Below are 12,467 nucleotides of genomic sequence, written 5' to 3'. Positions count from 1 at the left end.
GAAATTCAAAATACGAGTCAGACTTAACTGTATCTGTTGTATTCTTTATTTCAAGTTCGACGGGGGTAGATCCGTTCAACATAGTCACCAAATTTTAAATTATTTAGTGAGAGAACATCATCTTTTGCGCGGGAAAGTAAAGTTAAAAGATATTGCTTACTTCTTTTCCTTCTTCCCAAAAATTCCTGTATGAAATCATACTCATAAGAATAAAGGAACATGTCGGTAAGAAGAGTAGCACAGTTTGTTCCCATGGAAATGTCGATATTTTGTTGAAAAACACGTCCTTAAGGGCATACGATACAGTTTTGAACCTGTATTTACAAGTTGATGAAAATTTGCATATAGGCTATTTTTTACCTGATTAAATCAAATATGTAATAAAAAATATACCTTCATGTGCTACTTTTTGGGTAAAATGAGGTCGAAATTTTGTATATTTGCTCAAAATTCAGATTTGTGTCCGTATTTTCTTTTTCGAAAGAAAGATATAACTTTTTTGTTTTAAAAGATAAACACAAATTGTTTTTTGTTAAATAATCGGTAATTTCTGTATTTTATCAGTATCATTAAAAATTATGCAATTTTTATTCCGAAATAAATCTATATTTATCAAATGTTCATAATCAGAGAATTTCTTGTTTGAATCAGAGTGATTTTTTTCAAAGTATCTCGAAAGCCTCGAAACAAACTTATCAATGTTAGTGTGTGTTTTTTTAATATTATTATTAGTAAACTCTTGGGCTCTTGTAATGCATTGATAATGTATTGCTTGTGTACGTATGTCACGGGTTCCCAACATTCATTGTTCATTGTTTATAAGCATGCCATGTATCTATTATATGGGTCATGTTCAAAAAATGTCGAATTTGCAGTACGGCCATGCTAAAATTTTTATTTCTAATGGAAATTTCAGTTGTAATGGTTTAAATGAAAGCTTGTCGGATTTGTTGTTCAGAACATTAATAATAAACACACCTTACATCTATTTTGATACGATTAAATGGCATTTAAGTCCGATTTGGGGGGTATTTGTGTGCGTACATTGTCAGAAAAACACATTTCAAATGATTTTTTTCCGATTTTCTGATCGCCTTGATATCTGCAAAAGGGACTTTTTAAGAACATTAGTTATAATTCTAACGAAAAATCGTAGCTTTTTTTTTATCATTGTATGTAACAGATTATCTACAAACTAAATTCAATCAGCGTACAGGAGGTTCATGTCTATCCTGTTACTGCTACTTAAATCAGTCGTTAAATTATTCTCCCTATGAATATTGAATCAGTCAGTGTTGAGTTCAAAAATGCAAAGTAATCTTTACATTTAAAACGCCTCGTTTCTTGAACGACAGTGTAGAGAAAAGAAATTTCAAGACATTTAGTGAAAAAAATAGAGCGTACTTTTTTTCATGTCTATGCTGTTACCAGAGACATATATACACATATATATGTCTCTGCTGTTACCAACCATTTTTATTAACAATAACGTGTTTGAAACCAAATTCACAATAGAAAACCGTCATCACTTCATGAAAGGGAGTAGTTATTTCACAATGTTCAGCAATCAAAAACGAAGAAATTTGTCTATCCTGTCATGTCTATCCTGTTACTATGGTTGCTATGGTTACAGTAACAGGATAGACAATTATAGACAAAACTGACGTCGTTAAATTTTTTATCTCAACATGTAGGTGGAAAACGAATGAAATATTTCATTGTTTGAACTCATCTTAAGGTTTTAACGTCTTAATCTTCCCAATTAAACATTTGCAGGTGCAATACTGATATCGGTAACAGGATAGACAAAAAGGTAACAGGATAGACTTTTATATAGTGATATATCAGAAACGTACGTTCCTGTTACCAACGAAATAAAGAGAAAAGTAAATTAACTTGTGAGGGATTTACTTGATGTTGGGTTTAATTGAAAGGGTGAAAAAAGGCCGAACAATATAAATTGCTATCTTAGACTTGCATTACTGGTGGTAATTTTTATAATCTTTGAAAACTAATTTTTAGAGCCATTTTTCAGTACAACCTAGAAAATTGGCAAATAATCTATTATTTACAGAATGAATATATATAGAAGTTTATTCTCTTGAAAACCATCTAATTGATTGGTAACGTAAAACAAGCTTAACATTTTATCTAAACCATTTCTTAATAACCCAAAATTTCTTTTGAAAATGGTAACAGGATAGACAAAATATTGTATCATCGATCAAAAAATGTTTCAAGATATTCTTGTTTGGCATCATTAAGATTGCATCTTTTAATGTGTTGTTCTTAAAGTACTGTTTGTTTTGATTTGCTTATGTAGAGGGTTGTTTGAATAAGTAACTTTTAATAAATTTTTCAATCGGCAATTTCAAAATTCGACATTTTTTTAAAATGACCCATATACCAAATTCTAAATCATCCAAATCTAGAAAAGCAGAAAATAAATTCAAATAAAGACTTCCAGTGATCAACACAAAATTATTCTACAAATAACATCATTAACATAAAGACATTATAACTACCCTGACTAGATTTTGCTCGGGCAGGCATATACGTATGGGACATGAGTGTAACTAAGTTTTATTTGATTTTCTTTTGACCTTGTATGAAGAAGCATTACTTTACTAGTATGTTAGATCTATTAAGGATCCGTTTACCATATACGTCCAATGTATAGGCCTTGTCTTCATTTTTCTGATTCAGGGACTGACTGACCAATATGTATGTGTTTGTATTTGTCATGTGAATTTCTCACTAACTATAAGTAATATGATAACTCTATTTGGTATAAAGTTTCCTTGCAAGGTTTACAGGTTCGTCATACAGATACTAAAAGCATTATAGATCAACTTTATATTTAGTGTATGTTACATGTACATGTCTGACTACAGGTTTCATCTGACCTTGACCATATTTTCATGGATCAATGGTAATTTTTTTTCTTCCGATTTGGTGTATTTTTCCGCTACTTTAAGCAACAGGTGAACTATAGTTGATGTATAGAAGGATGTCTGTCTGTCTGACAGGGTTTATTTGGCCATGAAATTATTTTTATGATGCATTAGTTTTTATGTTTGATTTAGGATACTATAAGCAATAGGTCAACTATTTTTTGATGATTGCATGGTGAGAGTGTTGTCTGGAATGGTTCATCTGACCTGGACCTCAATTTCATGGTTCATTGGTCAATGTTCAATTTTCGTAGCTATGTGTGTTTCTGTGATACCAGAATCTATAGGTTTGGCAATACTTGATGTATGTTATGATTGCAAGGTTTACATGTCTGTCTAGCACGGCCCATCTGACCTTGCGTAATTTACATTGATAATTAATAATGTGATATATGGACTTCTGCTTTAAGCGATAGTAGCTTTTTGTGTTTGCATCATTTGTTCCGCTTGAAAATCTGTTTGAGTTAAAAAAAAAAAAAAAAAAAAAAAAAAAAAAAGAAAAGAACAACAACATCAACATCAACATCAACAATTAATCTAAGCATATAGACAACAATCTTATTTTCGCATATACCAGGTCGTTGGTTTTCCCTTTTATATTGGTGTAATTTAGCAGGTCGATCGAGACCCTTTAAAACGGACTAGACGATGAAGCTTTTTGCTCATTGTTGACAGCATTTGCTTTTGGTCTCGAGTGAATAGTTGTCTTATTGGCAATTATACCACATAATTATACCTTTTTACACGTCCGTTTACGGGTGAATAACACTTAAAAAAAATGTTTATATCTATCCAATAAAAGTCAATTACTAAGGTACTCTAGTATTAAATTTCATTCAGAGATGCAAAATTATAAGAACCGGGATATAAAAAAAACCCAGAAACTCATGTAAGCCCTGTGACTTGTTCTGGAACGAAACCTGTAAACCACTAGTATTAATGGACAACGGCTTTGCAGGGGAAACAAACTATCATAAGATTAAAATTGAGAAAAATCGATGTACGAGCATGTTTGCTTGCTTGTTGGATAGAAATATATAGGCTTGATAACTAGCCTTAACGTCAGGTGAAAGAAGAAGCTGAACAGTAATGCTATGTGCGACCATCATAACCAGACTGACGTAAATTTAGAATTATAAAAGAATAAAAATATTATTGTCGTCAACTTTATAATAACTAGCTATTAAGGTGACAAATAAATTTTCGATATTAAATTGTGTATATGTCTATTAAATTAAAGACCCAAATGATGAGTGCAAGTCATAAATTATAACGTTTGTCTTGTCGTATGCCACCAAAAATCGGTTCAAAGTTTCATTAAATGCTATAGCTTTCGGTGAGATAAGCACATTTATTATCTTCCGGCTTTGTTTCCCATTCGTTCCAGAAATCTGCCAGACATTGTTTGAATCAATGCCAGCTACGTATACATTTCCTTCAAAATCAGTTGCTAATCCCTCTGCTCGTTCTAGTGCCGGGTCTTCAAAAGTGAAAATCTGGTTCCCTGATTTATCAATGCAAATTAAGGAAGACTTGTGTGTGTAGTAAATTCTGTCCTCATGACAGGTCAGGTGTCCTGCGAAATCAGTCTGAACACGTATAGTGCGCATGACTATTCCATTCAAGTTCATTATTATGATGCTTTCACTGCAGCGGATGATTAAATCTTTGACTTGGTATGTGATTCCAAAGCAACATTCGCTGACGGGGAGGGATTTAATTGTCTTCATTTCTATCATGTCCACTAGACTTACGGATTTGGCATCTGGAAAAGTGACAGCAACAACATTCTCATTTATAACAGTAATATCGAAAGGTTTGTCTTTAAAGTCGAGAACATCTTCACATTCTGCTGCACATGTAAACATGTAAAGTTTCTGTTCATTTCTGTCTATCAAGAGAACTTTACCTCTGCTATTGAACACCCCGCCAGATATAAAAGTATCTCCACTTTGGACATTAAAGTCGTTTCTCGATCTTGCCTCATACGGAACCATTTTCTGTTCGCTTTTACACTGTTCTATTTCCTTTTGTGTATTTCCTGTATTTTCGGCTTTCGGTACATCGATTGGTCGCTTTGGCGGTTTTGGACTAGCCGATGGACTCCCCTCTGTCTGTATTCCATCTATGTTTAATGTATGTTTATCGGTATCCTCTGTGTTTTTCAAACCAAGGTTTTCCTTGTCGGGAGCCGGTTGGTTTGTTTTCAGACGATTCTGTAGTTCGCCTAGAAAAGCGACCGACATACCAGGCATCATACCTTTAGGCATTGGTGGGCGTTTTTCTCCTACAGGAGGTGGCTCTGGTTTTTGCATTTCTCCAGATGGAATCACTAAAGTTTGATTTTCTGCAGGAGGAGTCGCCGGTAGTCGCTTTCCTTCTCTGCTTGGCACTTGTGGTAGTTTTATCCCTATCATTTGGACTTGTCGTTTTCCCTCACTTGCAGCCTTGTGTACTTGTTTTTCTCCACTATTGATGTTTTCGTCTGTTTCTGGGGTCAATGGTATTGTCTGTTCATCCAGTATTTCAAAATATTTCACTTGGATCTCTTCGGTCTCGCTATTTGCATTGTTATCGCCGTTCCTTTCCTTCTCGATTCCAGACTTTTCTTTAATCTCATTTTGCTCCTTTTGCTTTTCTTTACTCATCAATTGAAAACTTGTTTCATATGGATTTTCGTCTCTGTCTTTTAATGCATCTTTGTATCCTTGATATATAATTTCGAAATTTTGCTCGTATGGACTTGATTTTCTCCTTTTGGGCGTGATTTCATGTGCTGCTTTTCTGACCGTTCCTGCGTATATTGGGTCGTTCATTGGGTCGTTTTCAAATATTTTGTCTTTCGTGGACTGTTCTACGTCAAACTTTCCGTTCTTTTTATGAAACCTTAACTTTTCTTTTGCTTTATCAAAAAAGTTCTTTTTATTTGCGTTTTTATTTTTCTCCGCCTCTTTCTTTTTGCCAGCATTAGTTTCCGTTGCTTTCAATTGTGATTCGGGTCTATAAACCTCAAATTCAGCGCTTTGAACATTTAAACTCGATACATCACTTTCTTTCGCAGTGCTATCTGCAGCTTTGGTTGTTTCTACAAAGGCCAATTCCTTCTTTGTTTTTGATGAAATATTTTTGTTCTTCTTTCCCGGAGAATTCATTGGTATATACGTGGGATCCAGAAAGGGACTGTCATAGTCTATCTGATCATAGTCGGGGTCCTCCATTACTTCATCGTTCATTGCAGCCTGAAGACTTTTCCTTCGTGTTCGTGACCCACGTCCTTCGGAACGGTTCAGTTGGTTTGTACTTGAATTGTCGTCTTCTTTAATTATTGTAGGAATATCTGGTGTTGAAAAGTAGAAACTTTTGGTGTTGGATAGGGAGTTACTAGCAGGCTCCTTCTTGCGCAGATAGCTCGATATTAGCGCATTTAGTTTTTCCTTTTCTGGGTCCAAAGGATCGGTCTTTTTCTTGACTGTTTCCGTTTTTTTATGTCTCGTTTTGACAACATCATTTGGATCATTCAAATGTTGTTGATGTGATCTGTTGTTTTTGTTTGCATCTTCAGCTCTGGTTTGTTCTCCGTTTTTGTCCACCTTTGCATACTGATCCTCTACCCCAAATACCTCGTCATCATCTGCATAGCTATAGATGTGTTCACGTTTTTTCTTTTCAAAGTCCACACTAGAAATATGTTTATCGACAAAGAGTTTCAGTTTTCTCTCAATTTCTGCAATATTATCAATTGCTTTTACAGACTGTCCTCTTTTTGGAGGAGGAGGGCCTTTCTTTTTTTCGCGCTTGACGGTTTTTCTATCCGACCTTGGAGAATCCTCGCCAGTTTTACTCTTTCGGTGCTTTGCTTTCGGTTTATCGTTCGGCTCCTTTAGTCTTGCAGGCTTTGGTGACACTGCAGGAGAAATACGTTCGGGTACACTCATTTCACTTTTTGCAGCAGTTGTCATTGGGGGTCTTTTTTCATCATTATTTGTAACCGGTATATTTAAAGAGATTTCACTGCCATTTCTTAGTTTCTTTTTATCAGAAACGAGATGACCAAATGACCGGATTTCCTTTGTTATACCTTTCAAATGCTCATCAAATTTAATGTAAATGATCTCTGGTTCTTTATCATTTTCTTTTTCTGTTTTGGCTAACAATATACGAATTCGCTTCATACTTGTCAGTAGTTGTACTGATGTACCGCTTTTAATCAGTTTTTGTAAATACATCTTACAAAAACGAATAGGGGAATTTTCTTTGTTTTTGTCGTTCTCAGTTGTTTCCATAAACATTGAAATTTCGTCTCGCAATTGTTTTTCAATCTTATTCAGATGCTTTTCAATTTTGGCTCGTATTTTAGTAATCTCGTCGTTCAAAGCTAAGCATTTTACCACATCAAGTTGTTTCGAGTTTTCCTGCTCTGCTCTTCTATCAAGTTCTTGGAGAAGTTCAGAAGGTTCTTGTGCATTCTGGGTCTCTCTGACCCATTTGTCGATTGGAATAACGTCATCGCAGTGTCGGTGTTTATGCACCTCACATCGTACACAACATGGCTCGTCATGTGAATAACAGTAAGTTTCGATCTTTTCTTCTGGGTGAATTTCACACAGTTCGAACGCCTTTGATATGATCTCTGGGTGTTCTTTAATTTCCTCCACACTGTGCAGCTTATGACTTGCAAGATTCTTTACCTAAAAAATAAAAATATTATATTTAAGCATAGAACAACTAAAGACATATACCATTGCTTTGCTTACCTACTTCCATTAACGGAACGACCGTTTAATTTTTTTAAAAATAGTGGGGGGTTATAGTTTGTTCCTACAAAAATGATGATCCAAAATAAAATAAAAATAGTGTGGTAGCGCAGATGACAAAAAATCTGAATGTAGATGTCCCCTTAAGGTGGCTCATGGGTACAAAAATTTTAGCAAAAAATTAAACCTTTATTTTTTCATTACAAATTTTATTTATTACACTATTAGTTGTTACTTTATGATATGGTACAAAAAAACAACCCCAAAAAATTATTTGGTTTGGCCCCAGATGACTTTAAAAATTGAAAAAGCTCCAAATTATCTCCCTTTGGTTCAAAAATGCCATTTTTTGGCCTTAAATTTGAAATATCTTTTTTAACACATAGGTGACCTATTTTTTTTATTATTGTTTTCAAATAAGCTGTACATAAACTAAATAATTGTAAAATTTAAGCGATTTCTTATATTAGGTTATTTTTTTATTTCGATATTTCCTCTTTTTCTCCTATTAGTTCAACAGAAAAAAAGGACATTAGCAAAAATGTATGCTTCTTCTAGAGGCAGATTTTAGCTTAAATGAACGGTGACCCCATTTTTTTATTTCATTTTTCTTTTAAGTATATGATAAAGTTCATTTATGAAAAAATATAGCGAAATCCTATATTAGAAAAAAAAATTCATTTATACCCAGGAGCCCCCTTAACTTATAGTCTAAGAGGTAAATTTGAAGAAAAACATATTTGTTTGGTAGCGTCGAAAAACTTCAATAAAAATGTTCGTGCGAAAACAAAACAAGCTAACTCAACAAAACCGTACCCCCCTTTTTTTTACGTTACGTGGTTGCTCCGTAAAACATGTTACTTTTATTAGACACAACTTTTTTAAGAGTATTGAAATATTGACATTTGATATATCTTTAATGCCCGTAAGGACGAATAGAAGTGAGTGGATACACAACACGAAGCAACAATTTTATAGATTAAAGACATTCAATTATATGTTAAAAGGGTGCATTGATACCTAGACACTTTATTTTAACTACAGCCTCCATGCCGACTATTCTTTATACTTACTGATAGTTATATATGCGGAATATAACCCGTTTCAAATTTCAAACATAACAACGGGAGACTCGTCCGGTCAAGCAACAGCCAAATGGATGTTCCATATTATGTATATGTTTATTCCGATGTTTATATTGTAAATACGACTGTCTTAAAGTCATTAGTGTATTCATATTCATATAATAACATTAGATGTATGTTTCATTGTAATACTTTAGTTTGATTGGCTAAATGCACATCACGTGTTGTCTTTCATTATATTGTCTTTCTATGTTGTGATGTTACGCTATTTTTGTCGGTAAGGGTGAATGTTGGCACCTATTTTAAAAAACGTTTAAACTCGCTGCATTTGTTTGCACCTTTCCAGAATCAGGAACTTGATGTTCAGTTGTTGTCGTTTGACAAATGGAAGTTTTTAACGACCTTGACCGTCTAAACAGCCCTTGCACGATCGGAAAATACAATGTCGTTTGTTGATGTGGTTCCTAAGTGTTTCTCGTTTCTCGTTTCTTTTTTTTTTAAATTACAGATAAGATCGTTGGTTTTCTCATTTGAAGGGTTTTACACTAGTCATTTTTTTTATCCTTTACATCTTGCTGTTTGGTGTGTGCCAAGGCTCCGTGTTAAATAACTAACTTTGATCTATAATGGTTTACTTTCACAAATTGTGACTTGGATGGATGGTTGTCTCATTGGCACTCATACCACATCTTCTTATATCTATATACATTTTGTTATTTCGGTGTTTTTAATAGCTATACGGTATGTGTTATGCTCATATTATAGGACAATTCTAACTCATAGTTGCTTACATATATAGACTACCTCATTTGGTCCCTGCGTGGAGAATATTCAGTGTTATCATTGATACTTTCTATATAATATAGCATAACAAAAATGGATTTAAGAGACATTAAACAACAGTTTAATTTAAAACGCCCACGTTTACATGGATTTCGAACATAATTTGTAGGTTTTGTGTAACTTGAGCTTTCAACACTTAAAGTGTTGCCTTCCCTTTGAGGCAATGCCTCACGTTTAACCTCCCTTTCAGACAATGCTTCACTTTTAACCTCCTCTTTGATGCAATGCTTCACGTTTTCAAGACCTTCCCTTTGAGGACCTCTGGCTGGTGCAAATATGAAAGCACCGTTGAGGTTTTCTAATATTAGTATCATAAAGTAGATAGCAAAAGATAATTACCTTTTTATGAAAATTAGCACAAGTGGCACAAAGCAGTCCACTACATTGTTGACACCAGTGGGTGGCGGACACTTTAACAGAGTCAGAATCAAAACATGGCCGACAGAAATTTTCTGTTTCGTTAGTAACTGTTACTTTTTCCCGCTCAACTAAACTGGATATAAAATTGTTTCTAGGCATATGATCTTTCCATGTCTTAGGATCAAACTTGTCCTCAACACTGACAGCTGTAAACAGTTTACATGTTTTACATTCAATGCCATTTTCATTTGGTTTAACAGTTTTTGCAATCCAGTCTTCAAGACAATTTTCACAAAATGAATGCAGACAAGTTAAATATCGCGGATTTTCAAGCCAATTATTGCATATTCCACAATGTAGAATATCAATTTCGTCTTCGGCTTCCATTTCAAATAAAACTATACCATGTAAGTAATGAAAAGCGTGTATGAAAACAAGGGATTAGAGATGAAGACAAACAAATAGGATACGATTCATACAGATTAAAATTACATCCTTCAATATTCAGTAGGAATTATTAAGATATTTCCTGGTTGATTGTGGTAATGCGGTGAATTATAATACATATTTTGATATTGTAGCTCGATGATATAAAAAAAATCTAAATAAATTTATGATCTATTCCCCCCCCCCCCCCCCCCCCCCCACAACGGCTTTTACCGAGCCAAATCAAATACTTTGTTGATTATTTTTGTTGTGTACATTTCGTAAATAAAATTTCTGCAAATCAGGATACATTTTTTTGGACTCGAAGCAACTGAGATCTTGATATATTGATTACGTCTGTCTATTAGTGAAGGAATATGTTGTCCGCACAGGTGTTATATGTCGTGTTTTTTTGTTTTTTTTATTCTGGGGTTGGGGTGGGTTGCTGTCTTCTATTGACATATAATCTACATTTCCTTTTCCAATAACACCACGTTGTGAATTACGGCGGGCGACAAGAGCAAAGAGCAGTGTCACTATTTCATGTAGACAAAATATGTTTGGTATCGAATAATAATAGAAAAACACGAATCTGAATCACATTTGGAACCCAAGCAATGCTAAACAATTTAAACATAATAAAGAACAATATAAAACAATGCATCAGACAATTGTTTTTTGTTGAACTTTAAAAATAAATCTCGAGCATAAATATTTCTTCAAGTTCATTTGGTCATCAGAAGGTATCTAACTGTCATGGAAATGAGACAGATTTTGAAAAGTGCATTGCATTCGGCCTAACTAGTTAACAGTGCATCTGCATCCAACGTCTATACGGAATATACTTGGTTCTGGCAAACTAGATATATATATATATATCGCCAATGGCAGTCAGCAGGGTTAAAGAACATCAGTTGTTCGACCTGTTAGTCAAATGCGTTTTGTTTAAATATACTTTTTCACTTTTTTGGTCTTTTGGAAAATGTTGTTTGTGCTGTTTTTGGACCCTTCTACAACGAAATTTGTTTTACATGCACACGTATAAAAATTGCGGTTTTTATCCAACGCAATCATAGGTTTGAACGTAGTTTTCAATTTAGACTCGTTTATATTTTTTCGTTTGGGCTTGTATCATATTTTCCCTCCGGTTTATATGATCCGTTCATCCTATATTGACTCTTAAAATTCAAGAGTCTATCTAAAAATGAGGGTACTTTTTATATGTATGGCCTTCCAAATACCGTTTCGATCCCTAACATCACTGAAGAGACATTTATTGTCGAAATCCGGATCTGGTGTACTAAAAAAATATTGACACCGTATGTTTGTGGCATTGCATCGTGGCCATAAGTTAAATTTTATTTTCTGTTTAGTATTAAATTTATATTAAGATCCATTTTGTTACATCTTGTGATCAATTTTATTTGGCAATCGCCAATGGCAGTCAGCTGGGTTAAAGAACATCAGTTGTTCGACCTGTTAGTCAAATGCGTTTTGTTTAAATATACTTTTTCACTTTTTTGGTCTTTTGGAAAATGTTGTTTGTGCTGTTTTAAGACCCTTCTACAACGAAATTTGTTTTACATGCACACGTATAAAAATTGCGGTTTTTATCCAACGCAATAATAGGTTCGAACGTAGTTTTCAATTTGGACTTGTTTATATATATATAAGAGTCTATAAGAATGATAAAAATACTTTTACTCTTATACATCGAAACTGTTAACATATTAAGAATGAACATTTGCCATTGTTGAACAAGATAGAGGTTACAGACAATATTGACCTGCAGTTAATATATATTCCCATTCACCCCAAGAGTAATCGTGTATAGAAATAGGCCACAGATTCTCTGTGTGAGGATATGTCCTCCTCACAAGTCGTCCCACCCACCCCCAGGAGTAACCGTGTATAGGAATAGGCCACAGATTCTCTGTGTGAGGATATGTCCTCCTCACAAGTCGTCCCACCCACCCCGAGAGTAATCGTGTATATATATATAGGAATAGGCCACAGATTCTCTGTGTGAGGATATGTCCTCCTCA

At 34.2% G+C, this 12,467-nt stretch overlaps 1 protein-coding gene across 1 annotated transcript; it reads right to left on the bottom strand.

Annotated features, from left to right (window-relative positions):
- Window positions 1–4,154: 4,154 nt before the first annotated feature.
- On the bottom strand, window positions 4,155–10,418 carry LOC139485039 (myb-like protein X). The gene is made up of 2 exons (XM_071269138.1): window positions 9,976–10,418; window positions 4,155–7,642 (listed from the first exon to the last, which is right to left on the bottom strand). The coding sequence occupies exons 1-2, from the start codon at window positions 10,381–10,383 to the stop codon at window positions 4,184–4,186; spliced, it is 3,867 nt and encodes a 1,288-aa protein (XP_071125239.1). The 5' UTR covers window positions 10,384–10,418; the 3' UTR covers window positions 4,155–4,183.
- Window positions 10,419–12,467: the final 2,049 nt, after the last annotated feature.

The sequence above is a fragment of the Mytilus edulis genome, chromosome 8, assembly GCF_963676685.1.
Source record: "Mytilus edulis chromosome 8, xbMytEdul2.2, whole genome shotgun sequence".
In the NCBI taxonomy this organism is placed as follows: Eukaryota; Metazoa; Mollusca; class Bivalvia; order Mytilida; family Mytilidae; genus Mytilus; species Mytilus edulis.
Note: the sequence above shows the minus strand (reverse complement) of the source record. Positions and strands in the feature narration are given on the sequence as shown.